Below are 18077 nucleotides of genomic sequence, written 5' to 3'. Positions count from 1 at the left end.
AAACAATTATTGTATGAATTAAAAAATTGAATTAATTTAACCTTCTCAGATAAATTTAATTTATTAAGATTATATTATTATTGACATGGTATGATGTGTTCACTATAATTCCAAGGTCTTGCAAAACTTTTGGAAATTTTTATAAGCATAGCCATAATTTTTAATTATTTTCTACCATATAGCTAATTTTTCAATAATTTATACATTTTACAGCATTGGATATTATTGATTACTGGCAAATACCAGTTTATTAATAATCTATATCAGGGGTCAGAAACCTTTTGGGTTTTGTGCTGAACCCTAAGTTAGTGTTCCAGGTGCCTCGACATGATTCTACCAATTTTGTTATATATAGTATTGAAATTGGTCTGGTTATAATGGATTCAAAAATTAATGATTAAAATTTAATTTTTACTAATTTATATTCAATTGGAGTGTTACTGAAAATTGTTCTGCATGCCATGTGACCCCTGATCTATAATATATATATATATAAGTGTATAAATGAGAATGTTTGTTTGTTTGCTATGCACTCTTAGGCTGTTCAACCAATTGCTACAAAACTTGGCAGTTACATTCAATACTTCTAACTTAGATCATGTCGTACATCCCACCCCAAATTTTGATTTGATTTCTATATATCGATTAATTTCTGTCTACATTTGTTTGATGGCTTTACGTGTAGTGCTATCTATTGTAAAAAAATTAACAAAATAATTAATTAAATATAATTCTTACAAAAAAAAATATTATATTCACTTAATTACTGTGACAATGATATGATATAGTGTGAAATAGACATACCATTACGCCATTATTGTGACAAGTAGCACATAGCACTTGCCTATGTGGAGTATAGTAGTGTTTAGCCCCCATACATCATACTTTTCCTATTGGCGATAGAGTCATGCCGGTTATGTATCTAACTTTGTTTGGGAAAAATTTTATATTGAAATAATGTGACTTGCGGTACAAATCAGAAGTTCACATACAGTTAATCTGGTCCTCTTTCTCATGTCTGGTGTTGACTTTCATCTATCTAACTCTGTTCTCAAGATTAAGAAAGGACAGAGACAAACGGACGACAGTGGGAATTTATAGGTCTACAATTTTTTCAAACTGAAGCCCAATAAGTTCCTCCGGTAACCAAGTGGATAAAACCACTGAACACCAGTAGTCACATGTGTGTTCTCCTATGGCCAACAGACTTGCCACATGGACTTTTCTGGGTTTTCTTTGCATTAGTAATGCTAAACTGGGGCCAGCTTTACATAAAAGTCTTCCCAGAATGCATCCTCCTCCTTTGCAGATAGCTCACATGTTGCATTGCCATAACCAAATATACCAAACTAATTCTAATAATATTTCTATAAATGTGATATTTACAAGGACATACTTAACTATCAGAAAATGCAGACATTCTGCCCCTCCCCTCATTTCATGTCCACTTATTAACTCACAAACCCATTTTCCCAAAACTTCCTTCACTGTTACTGCTTAAGATGTTCTAATGTTTAGCCAAATTAATGTAATTGCAATGATTTTAAGGCATAAAGTAGAGCTGGAAGTCTTTTTCTGTGCCAATGTTTATTTTTTCCTATTTATTATCAATCTGACATTGCTTTATTCAAAATTTCCTGTAGTTGTAGTCTGTGTAATATACACTTTATTCACATGTTGAGTCTTACTGTCAAGTCTGCTTCCATATTCTTATGCTACGACTTTCAAAAGTTTCCTTTATTTAGATGTTTTTGCTGAGTTTTACCTTTTCAATCTGGTTTCACCAGTTTTTATTTATTTATGGGATCACATAAAAGCAATTATTCTTGCATTTTTACAAGATTTTTTTTTATTTAAACAAGTCTTATATCAAGTCTTTTGGACATTAAGGTTAGCAGCTTTCATCATGTGTGGGGCCATCATGACCTATCTAACACAAATCACTTTTTAAATATTAATAGTATACCAGTATTAAGTAATAGTTGTTGACCATCCTCTCTGCCAGGAGGCGAACTACTACTTTTGTCAAATTAACTTTGACCTCCATCTGCAACAGTCCCTTCTTCCTATTGCATCCATCGATATGGTGGCATTCAAATAAAAAACTTACATAATACAAGATTGTCAGCCTGCACAAAATATAATTTAAGTGGTTTTTGAGGGTGAGAGTTTAAACATTCAGCCCACTTTTTGCAAAATTTGACTCATTGGCAGATCACCATTTGATATTCAGCTGTAAATGAAACAGTTTGTTAGCGCTAACATTAGGAAAAAAATATCTTAAATTATTCAAGATATTGTATTTTCAACTGGTGTCAACCTGACCAATGAAATTGTGCCATTTTGTACCATCTGAGTATTGTGGTAAACATGAGAATGGTAGGCTAAAATACCCAAACTCTTTACATGGTTTTCGTTTTAATATTTGTACAAACATTATTTTATGCAAGTATTATCATGCAAAGTAAACAATCTAACACACTTTAAAAATTCTTTATTTCTCTATTGTACACAATTTAAAGAATTTTTTAAATGTGTTAAATTGGTCACTTGGTATGATAAACCCTTGTGTAAGATAACCTTTGTAGTTATGTAAATCAAATCTATAATATAATATAATAGAAGGGTTAGAGTACAAAATAAGCTAATGATCTTAATGTTTATACTTATTTTTGCTCAGCCAACACCAGGCTTACCTGCTAATAATTTCATATTTTTAAAATTTACAATTATAAATTTATATTTTGTATTGTGATGTTATTTATTTATAATCATAAATTGATAAAAATAAATACTAATGAATTATTAATTCAAATAATTCATAATAAAATAGTTGTCATTTATAATAATTTAAAACAGATTTTCTAGTCTAGAAAAAATTTAAATAATTTTTTATGGATTTTATTACATATTATCACATAATAACAAGATATCTTTGAGGCAAAGCCTCTTCTATGTGGCTTAAAGAACTGCATTCTTTCTCAAAATTTGATCAGTTGATTTTAATAAAATTTGCTATGTTCCACTAATTGTAACGAAGAATCCAAAATCATAATAAAAAGTGGGAATCCACAACTTATTTTTTAGATAGAAGATAATAACGAGACTGCAGGCATCAAAGCAATGTCACACAATGTCTCAAGGTCACCAGCATGTTTTCTATGTGGCTTATATAGAATTGAGTTTGTTCTTAAAAATGTAAAAAAGAATATGGAACTATGTGATACTTTTCTTCTCATTTCTGAGATACATTGTGGTCAAAGTGACAATGTCCATACTCTTTGACATGACTGTACCTAATGGATTTTGGGGGGGGAGCATTGGATGTGCTAACAGAAAATGAGTGTGAAAAATGAACAAAACACAAGAAAAAAGCAATTGGTGTTGATTACTTTGCTCTTGGATTGCCTCTCCATGTTGGCAAGTGCAACTATTTCCTCTTCTGTGTTGGAAAGTGCAAGGATCACCTCTTTCTTTTTCACTCTGCCTCAATTCTATCATGATACAACAAAGGCACATAATGTCCTAATAATGCTTTCTATTTTCCACTTAGGAAGCATTAACACATAATATTCTATAAAATATATAGTAAATAACCAGAAAACCTTTGTAATACTGATACATTGAGTATAGAAAAATAACACTTTATATTTTTAATATCTACTCTAATATAAGCTATCTTAGCTAATTTAATCACCAACAAATGAATTTAGAAAAATGTCCAGCATCTAATATCCATGATCAATATGATAAAATAGGAATAATAAACATGTTGATTATCAAAACTAGTTGTACCAATAAATTAGTTAATAAATACATTTATAGATAAATCTGAAATTTTTTAAATTAATAAATAAAACTTTATTCATATAAGATAAATAAAACATGATATATATTTTAATTTCAAATAATTTTATTGCAAGTTTAATACCTGATAACTTCTAGCAACTGCTGAGTACTTTTATTTTCTTCTTCTAATGATGATGAAATATTCCAATCTTTAGACTGCATTACCGACATCTGACGACCCAACTGTCATATTTAAGAGGTAATCAGTTAAATTTTATTAATTATTTTTATAACATATATATATATATATATATTATAATATATATACACATTCGATGACAAAAAAATGAAGCATACTAAAACAAATGTCCTATCATAATAACATTTTATTTGCCTAATTTAAATGAAATAATGAACTGATAACAATTTTAAAGCAAACAGATATAATAAATAGCTATATAAATGGATCGTACAGATTAGTATTTAATAAATCTAAATATATGCAGAAATACAACTTGGCATGAAGACAAACAAGGTTTGGAAATTGTTCTGTGACAGATCTTTCCAAGTGTGTTATAACTGCTGCTCAAGATGTTGAAGATTCCAATATAGCTTCAAGTAATATCTAAGCATATCTCAGATATGTTCAATTGGGGGAAAAGCTGGAGAGAATTTAGGCAAAGGAAAAGTTTGAATATGATGAAAGCACTTTTGAGAAACACTAGCAGTATGTGCTGAATATTGTGTTGCTGGAAAGTTGCCCATATCGCTGGAATTTAACAAAAGGCAACACAACAGGTTGCAAAATCTCTCAAATGTATTACGTTTAATTCCATAAGTCTAGTCAATGGAAGATTCCACAAGGAACAATGAAGGCAGAGTCCTGTCTCCACAAAGCATCTTGTGTTTATACAGAATGTTGTAAAGAGAGCTTGAAGAAAGATGGTTGAAAGATAAACTCTGATTATTCTGGACTTGTCTCATTATCCAACTATCCTCTGTAGCAGTTTTCCTGGACCTACCAGATTCTTTTCAGCATTTGTGGTTGCCCTCTTGTACTGATATTCTTTGGAACAAGCTACCCTCTCACAGTTCAATGACACAATCTCTCTCGAAGTAACTTAACCGTAATAGGGAATTTGATTATGTCTTCAAGACATTATCACTGGCAAACTACTCAGCTAATACAGATAAATACAGTCAGAATGTCATATTAAGTGTCTGATGACCTTTATATAAGAGAGTGTTATGGAAAATTCTACTTCTAATGATCTGACCATTGAGGGTGAAAATGTCCATGTATACCTAGAATGTATTTCCATACTGAAATTGAAGGTTCTAAATATATTTTAACAGCTGCTTTGATTTTTATGTCAAAAAGTGTATATATATGATTATTAGAATAAAACCATAAAAAAATAAATAATGAATTATAAGACTTTATGAATCAAGTATTATATTTCAGAATCTATTAAAAATTCAAAACTGAGCAAAACATGATGAAAAAGAAATCAGAGTAATTCATTACATAATAGAGGAATTACAGATATTTTACGTTATATAATTTAGAGAAAATTTAATCATTAACAATTAAAAAACTTCTATTAATAAATTTCAAATATACATAGTATTATAAGATGATTTAAACAAATGATTTTTTCACTTAGTTTTATAAAATTTTCTTGAATATATTATTTAACTAGCAGGTAGGCCCGGCATTGCTCGGGCAAAAGTAACGATAGCGAAGATTAAGATTATTATGTTATAGTCACAAAAGAAAAAGAGTAATTTCATCAACGAACTATTTCTAAAGAAAGATTGAATTTGAAAATCGAATGTTCTAATATTGTTCGATTTTCACGACATGTTCTGATTACATTGTTCGATTTTCATCGAATGTTCTAAAGAAGAAAGGACGAGAAAAACCAAACTAATCTGTTTAAATTTGAAAATCAAATGTGTTCTAACATATTACTCTCTTTCTTTTTTCTTTTTTTTCCAGAGCCCGTAAATCTTGCACATTGCTTTCTCTTCTTCTCCATTGTTACTTAACACTTTGGTACTTAAATTTGGTACCCTAACTGTGTACCAAATTTCAACTTTCAACTCCTAACCGTTTGGGCTGTTAACATTTCCATTGTTACGTAACACTTCCATTGTTGACACTTCCATTGTTACTTGACACTTCCATTGTTGATGGAAGTGTTAAGACTTATTCCTGTCCCTCTCCCCCGTGGGAAGGAATTTCAAAAAATTCCTTCTTAGTGTGCATCCTTGTGATGTACCCTAACTGTGTGCTGAATTTCAACTTTCAACTCCTAACCGTTTGGGCTCTGTGCTGATTATTATTATTATCATCATTATCAACTCGTCTTGATTATATTATAGATTTGAAAGCTACAGAATTACAATACAATAAACCAATTAATATAAATATAAAAGAAACTACCAAGAAAAGAGAGAGGAGGATAAAGGAGGCAGCAGTTTAAAACTATTCTAACCTGCATATTAATAATATGAAAGCTGTTTGTGTTTGTGTGTGTGTGTGTGTGTGTGTGTGTGTGTGTGTGTGTGTGTGTGTGTGTGTGTGTGTGTGTGTTTTAGTTAGTGAAATCCTTATAACTCCTGCATGTTTTGTCCACTCCAGAGGAAATTTTGGTTATATTCATTTTATGCAAGAATGGGGAGTCAACAGAAAAATACTCAACTCCTGACTCATTATTTTTTGAAATCTATTCTGACTTCCATAAAAATATTTGAATGCTCAACTCCTAACTCTCCATCCCTGGTTTTATGTTCTGATAGAAAGTATAAGCTACTTATTTTGTGGAAATATTAGCTATAAAATAAACATTTTATCAATTTTGGAGTGGTGATCACACTTACATTGCAGTGACATCAGTGACCTCATTTAGTTCACGCTTGACATCAGAATTTCCCTTAAGTTGCATTTTTAAATGTTTTGGTAAATGGCATATTTTAAACTTATTTCATTAAATTTAAAATTTAAACTCTAAAAAAAGGTAGCTGCATTGTGTCACTTCTATAACAAATTTTTAAAAAACTGTTCAAAATGCCTAGGGAAAGTAAGAGTAAAATTGGTCATGTAAATTCTAGATCTAAAAGAATAAAAACAACCAACACCTAGAAGGTTTCTATTACCAAAGGAAGACAGCAAGTAAATCTTTTAAAAGACAACAGCATTTACTCAGAATGTAGTGTTTAAAGTAATTTTATAAAGAATGATTTTAATATTTTAATATAAAGGCCTAAATCTGTTTTTGTGTAAGTGAATTCTCCGTAACTCCTATTATTTTTATCCATTCTAGGTAAAATTTTGTTTTGTCGCTCTTTATGTTACAACAGATAGTATAAACTACTTAATTTGTAGAGGTATTAGCAACTCTTCTTGAATTTCTTGAAATTGCTATTCTACTCAATTCTTCAATCTATATTGTCTCATAAAAAGTAATCCATCATGCTTGATAAGGGAATTTCTAGTCATTAATTTTATTAAAGCAACAGAAACAAGGCTGGTAATAATAATCTGAAAATCACTTACAAACCTGAGGGTTAGTCCAGCAGTCAATATATTGTGTATTCCCAATATTTTTGGTAAACTCCACAGACCTTCATTAGGAAATAGCCATTCTAAGACAGAATGTTTGTATTCTGTAATCAAATGCTTGAAGAACATCTGTTGTAGAATGTGCATATTTCAAATTTTTACAAACGTTCATTGAACATTCCATTGCGGAATACAAATATTGCATATTGAAATAGCTATTTCCCGACGAAGGTATGTGGAATTGACCAAAAGTCCAGCATTCACTGCTGGACTAACCCTAAGGTTTATATGTGATTTTTTGATTCGTACAGTCCAGTTCTAACCCGGAATTGTTCCCAATAATAATCTATTACACAGTATTTCTTTTGTTAAGTTATAATGTATTTTTCTAATATTTTATACAAAAAGTACATTTTCATTTCATTAGTCCATCCATTATATAATCTCTGAATCTACTGATAAAAAAATTCAAAATTTTTGAATTTTTTTTTGTAAAATTAAGAATTATGTAAAATTAGTTTCTGTAATTCATTTTGTTTTAAACTGTTTCATACTGTATACTCATCTATGTCAAAATTCATAAAATTTAAGTAGAAAATTTTACAGTAATCCAAAATATTTGATTAAATTTTAAGTTTATTTTGTGTGCACAATAAAAATAAAAAAATTGATAATATATAATCTCCTAAGAAAGGAAATGTCTCCATAACTTAATATATAACAATCATCTATAACATAATCCTTTGAAAGAACTGTCATATAAATAAATTTACGTGACAATTCTTTCAAAGAATAAAACTAAATCCAACCTTATAATCATTTGAAAAATATTTAAAATAACTGCATTGTAACTTTTATTTTATACATTCATTTTCTATTAAAATATTAGGAAAGAGTACTTCAGAATTTAAATTATTTAAAGTCCTAACTCACTGATGTAGATAAAATTTAGTCACAAATTTAATTTCAAATTTTATACAAAAACCAAACATTATAATACTACATTCTAATAAATTTTAAATGACTGTCATAATTACCAGCTCTAGCTGATTTAATAACGTAGCATTATTATTGTTAAGATCGTCACATTTCTTTTTAATTGCTTCTATTTCATTTTGAAGCATCTTTTCTCTTTTTTCCCACGCCACTTTATTTTCGGTGAAGGTCTGTTCTAATTGCTGCGATTTTGCTTCGGCATTTTCGACTTGAGATTTAAACGAAATTAGCTAAAACAAACAATATGTTAAGGCAACTAAAATATTTTTTAGTGATAAGATTAGAACAAAATTATTTTAGAGGTAAATTATTATAAACATTTTTCATTAAAAGTAAAAAACACAATTTGAAAAATTACCTCCTCTTTCTCACTTCTGAGTAAAGTAATATCTTGAGAATGTAATAATAGTTCTCTTTCATATTTTTCTTGTGCCTATTGTGTAAAAAAAAAGTTTTACAAAAGATATATACAACTGATTTTATTTTTGATGATACGGTGAATCTTAACAAAGAATTTTGTACCATAAGCATTTTAATGTATCAGAATAATGTAACCTTATCTTTTATGTCTTAAAGCTAATCAGTTTAAATGCAGCAAACGTTGCTAGCTGCCAAATAAAATTTTGACAGAAATTATATTATAATAAAATTAATCAAATTAATTTTATTTTTATTGTAAACAAAAAATTTTGATATATTTAGGAGTTGATAGACAAAAATAAAATTTTTCTATCAATTGATCTGATGATCAACTATTTGGTCACTGACTCTTATTCAGAGATACATTTTTAATATAAACTTTTATTTTACAATATTTTAATACAGTTTTAGATTTTAAGGAGATTAGCAAAAATCAGTATGAAATAAGAATCAAAGTTTGATCATAATGTATTAAAATGAATTCTATTTACAGATGTAATAGTTATTTCTGTAAAAATATGAGAAATAAAAACATTAATTAAATTTCAACAGATTTATAACACAAAATTTTTCAATCTGACATACATAATCCATGACTTAAAATGACTTGTAAATTGGTTACGTATCAAAATTTCAATAGATTGAGCATGTTAGTTTATATCTGTGTTAACAAAGTTTTGTAAGGAACCAAGTCCGAGCGTTATTTTTATTTTACTTTTATTTTGCTTATTATTCTATTTTTGTTTGGGGCTTATGTTTTGTTAGGACGAAGGTTTCCTCACCATTCACCTTCAGTAATTAAAAAGAGAAGAATTAAAACCCAACTCACCGACGAAAGAAAAGCGCCATAGGACTCACGCACATTTTCGCGCCCCGAGCGGCAAAGAATAGGTCCGCACCGAGAAGAGGGGGGGGAGAACCCACAAGCACGAAATAAACTCGCTAAACCTTAAGTAATAAAAACGTCCCGGAAAGAATTGTAAAAACTAATAATGTAAAAGGTTAGTGAGTAAACTGTCGGAAAAAGGGCTGCCAGACGATGAAAAACGTTATTGTTAGCATTTAAGTATGTAAATGAGGGGAGTGACCGCATTAAGAATTGTGACGTCACCTCACACTATAAATCCCGAATCTCAAGTGAAGACGGAGAGGTGAATTCTGATAGCAACGAGCTTGGTGAGCTTCGCAGCAGTAATAGAGGTGTCCGATAGGATCTCGAGTAGTTCCAAGGTGATTTTGAAGTGATTCGAAGTTTGGATCGACAGTCTGAGAAAGTCTTGAGAGTTTAAGGAAATAGGTTCCGAGTATATTGAGGTGACGATTAGGATTTCTAGTTTATAAGAATTATTGTTTTAAGTTAAACTTTTTGGTTTTGTCGGATTCCCAAGGGGATAGAGTTAAGTTAGACATAGATTTGAATTGAGAATTGTCGGGTTGACTTTGTTGAATTTCTTTGAATAAATTATTGTTTGATTTTACTTAATATTGTACATAGTTATTGCTAAACGATTAATTAAATCTTTGATTTTTTTCTATTGACAAATATTGTCTTTATTTAATTCGGTGCACGCTTAAAGTCCAGGCCTGGCACGCTAACGCGAATCCGAGTAAAGTACCCGGTAGGTTAACGGTTGTTTCCGACACGGTAGAGTCGATAATCGTTGTAAATTAAAATAGTACTTTACAACTGGCGCCCGAACAGGGACTCTAAAGGTTAATATTAGACTTTGTTGCTTTCTTTGTTGATATTGACTTTAGCTTAGAGGAATAACACCTCGTAATCTCAAAAAAAATGGAAGATAGTGCACCAGTCACCCGAGCCGAATATAACCAGTTGCAACAACAATTGTCAGTACTGTTGCAACAAGTGTCATCCTTGTCAAATGCCGTGACTCATCTGACTTCATGTGTCACGTCTGGAATTGTAGAGCCAACAACACCGAACGTTACAAGTGCTGTACGGCCCGAAACTTCTACTCCGAGACAGGAAGTGCCTACATCTAATGCATCGATGGTCTGGCTTCAGACTGCACCGCCGCCGCCAGCCATCCAATTTAACGGTAGGTCAGCATTAACTGCTAATGATTTCTTGCAGGACCTCGAACAGCATTTCCTGGTAAACCAAATACCGAACACTAGATGGGTTGATACTGCCGCTAGTTGTCTTCGCGGTAGCCCAGCAATGTGGTGGAAGAATGAAGGACGCCACCGAATCGGCAACAGTTGGCCGTTGTTTAAGCGATCTTTTCTGGATCTTTACGCTCCTTTAGCTGACGAAGTAGCTGTCGCTAAAGAACTATTTAGTCGACAATACACAGGAACCAATGGAGTCGAGCAGTTTATATGGACCACAGTGCAGCTATACCGCACGTGGAGACCTTTAGCTCGAGATGAGGAAATTATACAATGTGTAGTTGCCCAGATGCCTCTTCCGTTACGTGAGTATCTGGAAAATCGCCGTTCTTATTCATTAAACGAGTTAGTACGTACTGCGAAAGAGTACGAATTTAGACGAAACGACCAAGGTTCTCCTGACAGTGCAAAGCAGATTAAGGACTGTCGAAAAGTAAGTAAGCAGCTAGAGCCGAAAAATTTTGCACCGGCAAAGTCACCCATGGCCTGTTATTCATGTGGTGAGGTGGGACATTTTTCGAGGAATTGTCCAAAAGGGAAAGGACAAAATGATCAAACAAATGTCAAGACGCCCAATAGTCCCGAAAGAAAAGTAACCTGGAAAAGGAAGGGTAATGGAAAAAGAAAACCTTTAAACTAAACCGGAGACAGCGAGGGGAGGATCCTGTCTCCGATATGGATCCAAATACCTCCACCGTAGGACTAATCGTGAGTGAAGCCTCCAAGTTGCCTGAGGTAAATATTTTTATTAATGGAGTACTAACCTCAGCCCGGATTGATACGGGTTCTGACTTTACTTTAATCAATGAATTAGTGTGGAGGAGAATTTCTTTGCAGAATAGAAATATTCGGTTACAAGCAGGACCGAATTTTAAGTTAGCCATTGAAGGAGGAAAAGGAACCTCCATTGGAAAATTCCTGGCAAAAATCCAGATTGGAAGTGTTACCCTTCGACAGACGTGCGTAGTAGTAAAAGGACTTATAATGCCATGCTTACTAGGGCGTGATTTCGCCAAGAATCATAGAATAACAATGGACTTTAAAAATTTGACAATTTCTTTGGACGTAAGTCATCCCAAAGAGAGAATTTCACCTAAGTGGGACGAACTCCAAACCACTTTAAGTGGTGAAAGGTTAGTAACTTTGAAAAATGTATTATTGCAATACTCGCAACTGTTTACAGATAAGCCGGGACTAACTAATATGATAGAACATGAAATCGTCACTGACAAAGCGACACCAGTATGTGGACGTCCGTATAAATACTCTGACGTAAAGTTAAAGGAAATGAACCGCCAGATAGCGGAAATGTTAAGAGATGGTATCATCCAACCATCAAATTCTCCGTGGGCATCCCCGGTCGTCATGGTCAAGAAAAAAACGGGCGATTGGAGATTATGTATTGACTATAGAAAGCTAAATCAGGTAACAGTGACTGATAAATATCCTTTACCGATTATTTCAGAATTACTGACTTCGCTTAAAGAAGCGAACTTTATAACTACCTTGGACTTATCGTCTGGTTACTGGCAAGTGCCATTAAAGGAACAAGACAGACCGAAGACAAGCTTTATTACGAATAGTGGCTTGTATGAATTCCTGGTCATGCCGTTTGGACTCAAAAACGCCCCGGCAACATTCCAAAGACTAATGGACAAAGTCCTAAAGGAAGAAAAAGGGAAGTATTGCCAAGTTTACTTAGACGATATTATTATATACTCATCTACTTTTACAGAACACATCGAACATTTGACCAATGTACTCAAACGATTGGCAGCTGCAGGACTAACCATTAAGTTGGCTAAGAGTAACTTTTGCCGCCCAGACGTTCAGTACCTGGGATTTAAAGTCAGCAATAAAGGCATTGCGACGGAAGATGAAAAAGTAAGGGCCGTTCGAGAGTTTCCGACGCCCAGAAATACGAAGGATCTTAGCACCTTTTTAGGAATGTGCAGCTGGTACTGTAGATTCATACCTAATTACGCAACTATTGCCGAACCATTGTATCAATTACGGCGGAAAAGGAAACGATGGGAGTGGACGGAAGAATGCCGGCAAGCTTTTGAAAAGCTAAAAAGTAAGTTGATAACTGCACCTATTTTGCAGCTTCCTAGGCCAGGTGTGCCCTATACGTTATATACAGACGCTAGCACGGTAGGACTGGGAGCAGTGCTTTGCCAGGAGAAAGTCATTGCATACGCTAGCCGTACTTTAAACGCAGCCGAAAGGAACTATACGGCCACGGAGCTTGAATGTCTAGCCATTGTATGGGCTACAGAGAAGTTCAAAATCTACCTAGACGGAACCAAATTCACCGTCGTAACGGACCATTCTGCATTACGATGGCTTAATAGTTCTACATCCCTCTCAGGTAGGTTAATGAGATGGGCATTAAGATTGCAGGAATTTAGTTTCCAAATCCAACATAGAAGTGGAAAGGACAATCAATTGCCAGACGCTTTATCTAGACGTCCATTAGAAGATCCACAACTAAGTAACGACTCGGACATAACCGCAAAATTGTTAGCGGTAACAACATTTGAACGAGAGAAAGACCTTATAGACGCTCAACGAACTGATTCACAGTGGAGCGGACTATACGATTACTTAGCGACTGGGAACTTACCAAATGACCCAGCCATGTCAGCAGAAATAGTAGGTAAGTCATCCCATTACCGGCTAGTAAATGATGTTTTATATTATAGCCGGAAAACAGATGACACTGGAGGTTACAGACCAGTAATTCCGTACAACTTACGAGAGGATGTATTACAAGAACTACACAATCATCCCACTGCTGGCCACTTAGGTGTACGAAAGACTACGAAAAAAATACAACAACGTTGCTATTGGCCTGGAATGAGAAAGGACATAAAAGAATATGTACTAGGATGCCATACATGCCAGATAACGAAGTTCGACCAGAAGAAAACGGCCGGACTAATGCAAGTCCCCGAGATAACGGAACCAGGGGAAAAGGTAGGCGTAGACATTATGGGACCCTATCCCAAGTCCAACAAAGGTAATCAGTATCTTCTTGTTATGGTGGATTATTTCAGTAAGTGGGTGGAGATTTTTCCCCTGCGGAAGATTACCGCGGAAAATGTGGTAAATTGTATGTATAAAGAATACTTTTGCAGGTATGGCATGCCAAAAATCTTAGTATCCGATAACGGACCCCAATTCATATCTCACCTCCTAGCGGAAGTTTGTAACCGCACCGGAATTAAGCACATCCTGACGACGCCATATCACCCTCAGTCGAATTTTACGGAAAGAACGAACCGCACCTTGGGTAGGATGATTGCGGCATACATCGAAAGGAACCACAAAGAATGGGACACACACATATCGGAATTTGCGCTGGCCTTACGAACTTCAGAACAGGATTCGACGAAATATACGCCAGCTAAACTACATCTCGGGAGAGAGATTGCACTCCCGTGGGACCGTCTAACGGCTTATCCAAGTCGCCCTACGACTATTAGAGAAAAATGGGCAGAATTACAACAGATAAGAAAACAAGCCCGAGACAACGTGCGAACTGCACAACAGAAACAGAGAAGGGCTTACAATTCACGAAGACGGCCAGATACATTCAAGGTGGGTTCATTAGTTGTTTTAAAAGCTCACCCTATTTCTTCTTCTAGCCGACACTTCAGCGCTAAATTGGCACCTAAGTGGTCAGGACCTTATGAGATCGCTAAGATTATCTCACCAGTAGTTTACGAGATAAAAGATCCCCACACTGGAGCCAGCCACGGAAGTCAACATATCGCTAATCTGAAGCGATACACCCTTTTTCCAAAGAGGAAAACGACTACACCCCTACTCGCAACCAATAGGGGCAACGTTAGAGGATCACACTCCGTTACGGGATCGTCGATGGATCACGGAACCCGAGCGCCGTCCATCGCCAGAGCTAGACCGTCTGGAGTCATCCAGCGACGATTACGACCGATGCAACGAGTGGATTACAGACAACTCGCCGGTCTCACCAGGAAGCCGAGAGCCCAAAGATAGAGAAGGAAACCAGAGGTATATATTTTTCTTTACAGATGGTCCTTGACCAAATTAATTGTAATCCAAGGGTCCCTAGAAGGGAAAGGATTTTGACTACGGGGGGGAAGAAAAAAAAAAAAAAATATATATATAATTTTTCTCACGATGACGGACTGAAGTAACCACATATTAAAACCATTAACAATGCTAAACTATAACCCGACAATCAGTCCGTAGCGTAAGAAAGATGATAATCATCGTTAGAAACAAAATTTTGGGTTAACGTTTCACCCTGCTCACGCCAAATTAGAGCGTGAAAATGGCAACAAACCTTGGAACACGAAATGAGCACATGTCAACAGTTTCCCCTCTATTGTATCATTACGTTAGAATAAAGTTACTAAGCAACGAGTCACTCTCGCTTATGATAAATCATTGTAAGGGACGGATTCCTTTGTAACCTGGCAGCAATTGTAAATAAGGCGCACTACTTAAAAGAAAAAAAGAGTTGGAGGATTTTGGCAGTAAGTAAAAAGAGAAATAACTTTCTCTTTACTCTAAAGGGGAAGGGGTGTAAGGAACCAAGTCCGAGCGTTATTTTTATTTTACTTTTATTTTGCTTATTATTCTATTTTTGTTTGGGGCTTATGTTTTGTTAGGACGAAGGTTTCCTCACCATTCACCTTCAGTAATTAAAAAGAGAAGAATTAAAACCCAACTCACCGACGAAAGAAAAGCGCCATAGGACTCACGCACATTTTCGCGCCCCGAGCGGCAAAGAATAGGTCCGCACCGAGAAGAGGGGGGGGAGAACCCACAAGCACGAAATAAACTCGCTAAACCTTAAGTAATAAAAAACGTCCCGGAAAGAATTGTAAAAACTAATAATGTAAAAGGTTAGTGAGTAAACTGTCGGAAAAAGGGCTGCCAGACGATGAAAAACGTTATTGTTAGCATTTAAGTATGTAAATGAGGGGAGTGACCGCATTAAGAATTGTGACGTCACCTCACACTATAAATCCCGAATCTCAAGTGAAGACGGAGAGGTGAATTCTGATAGCAACGAGCTTGGTGAGCTTCGCAGCAGTAATAGAGGTGTCCGATAGGATCTCGAGTAGTTCCAAGGTGATTTTGAAGTGATTCGAAGTTTGGATCGACAGTCTGAGAAAGTCTTGAGAGTTTAAGGAAATAGGTTCCGAGTATATTGAGGTGACGATTAGGATTTCTAGTTTATAAGAATTATTGTTTTAAGTTAAACTTTTTGGTTTTGTCGGATTCCCAAGGGGATAGAGTTAAGTTAGACATAGATTTGAATTGAGAATTGTCGGGTTGACTTTGTTGAATTTCTTTGAATAAATTATTGTTTGATTTTACTTAATATTGTACATAGTTATTGCTAAACGATTAATTAAATCTTTGATTTTTTTCTATTGACAAATATTGTCTTTATTTAATTCGGTGCACGCTTAAAGTCCAGGCCTGGCACGCTAACGCGAATCCGAGTAAAGTACCCGGTAGGTTAACGGTTGTTTCCGACACGGTAGAGTCGATAATCGTTGTAAATTAAAATAGTACTTTACAGTTTATACATATACTTCAAACCAAATTACAGAATTAACACATTAAATAAACTGTCTTTTGGCAATAAGAGTGTTTACAAACATAAAATATACAGTATTTACAAGTACTTTTAACAATGCATTATCTTCTTGTTCTTGTCCGACAAAGAGTTGTTGACATTTTACATCATTTTTGATGGATCTAACATTATTTCAAAACTGTACATTTCCATTCTAACTTGTTAAAATCAAATCCCACACATGCACAATATTAACATCGCTTCCCAGATCAGCTAAAGTATTAATTTTTCACACCTATAAAACTGCCTCCTTCATTCTTCTGTCCTGCAAGTGTTTAACTACAGGTTGGTTATAATTAAACTGATCCTATTCAGACCCACTAGCACCTTCTAAGTCAATTTTTTTTTTCAGGGTTACCATCCTTACAGAATAAAGACCAATCTTTGCTGGTAAAACTGTTTTATCAGAATAGCTTAGCTGCACTTAGAGAATATCAGCATTTAAAAGGATGGCAAAAAGGGCCCATGTCAAAGAATGATTTGAAAAAACACAATTATGAAATTTGAAGAGACTGGAGACTTGGGTGTATTACCAGAAAGAGGGTGAAAACTAACTGCTAAAGAAATTTGTCGAGAAAGTCGCCATTGCTGTGATTGATGGAGCCTCCGGTTCACAATATTCTTCAAGTGTTCAAGTGGTGTCGTACGAGTTGTCCATCTCTTGGCTGACAGTATGAAAAGTTCTATGGTCCATTTTAAAATGGTATCCGTATGAAGTCCACATTGCACAAAAGCTGCAATCTGAAGACCTGCAAAACCACAATAATTTTTCTTTCTGGGTTTTGGTGAGATTGGCTTTACATGATGTGTGACCTTGGAAAATTCTGTAGTCAGACGAGATGCACTTTTTGTTAGACGGAATGGTGAATAATCAGAACCGTCATATATGGGGTTCCTCATAGCCAAAGTTGTGCAACAACAGTCACTGCATTCTGATTATATAACTTCATGGTGTGGATTTACTGCTGATTTTATTCTCAGGCTATTTTTTCTTTGAAAATCTCACTCCTGAAGACCCTAAAAGACGGTGTCATCAGTGCACATTATTGTGAACTCTTTCAACAGTAAGTCATTCCTGCCTTATAGGAATGGCAATGTTTACATACAATGGTATTCATGCAAGATGGAGCAGCTTACCACATTGAACAAGTCAAAGAACTGCTTCGTGCTAACTTTGGCCAGGACCACATAATATCCGGAGTTTTTTGGTATACCCGGCCTCTTCATTTGCCAGACTTCAATCCCTTTGATTTCAGGTTTTGGGGATTTCTAAAAAATCATGTTTATGGAGGATGGATTAGGACTCTGCCTGAATTGAAAGCCAACATGCCATGTGACTGAAATTCCTGGAGACTTTCTTTGTGCTATCATTGAACATGCTATCATGCACTCTGAACATGTTATTAATGTTAATGCACACACTGAATGCATTCTGTAATTGAATAAAATTTAATGTTTTCTGACTTGTTTTTGTCCTTCTTTAAGTGCCACATTTTCATCTGATGGTTGAATTTTGGACTATTTTTTTAT

At 34.4% G+C, this 18077-nt stretch overlaps 1 protein-coding gene across 4 annotated transcripts in view; it reads right to left on the bottom strand.

The window, feature by feature from the left end:
* LOC136987589 (nucleoprotein TPR-like) overlaps positions 1–18077 on the bottom strand; it is a 172043-nt gene that overhangs the window by 63713 nt on the left and 90253 nt on the right. For all 4 annotated transcript variants that reach the window (XM_067285348.1, XM_067285347.1, XM_067285349.1 and 1 more), the window contains exons 27-29: positions 8712–8786; positions 8395–8583; positions 3932–4032 (exon numbers count right to left, since the gene is read on the bottom strand). In XM_067285348.1, the coding sequence (XP_067141449.1) occupies positions 3932–4032; positions 8395–8583; positions 8712–8786 (365 nt within the window). The remainder of the gene's footprint in view (positions 1–3931; positions 4033–8394; positions 8584–8711; positions 8787–18077) is intronic.

Source organism: Centruroides vittatus, unplaced genomic scaffold (assembly GCF_030686945.1).
Source record: "Centruroides vittatus isolate TY-2023 unplaced genomic scaffold, ASM3068694v2 scaffold_2520, whole genome shotgun sequence".
In the NCBI taxonomy this organism is placed as follows: domain Eukaryota; kingdom Metazoa; phylum Arthropoda; class Arachnida; order Scorpiones; family Buthidae; genus Centruroides; species Centruroides vittatus.
Note: the sequence above shows the minus strand (reverse complement) of the source record. Positions and strands in the feature narration are given on the sequence as shown.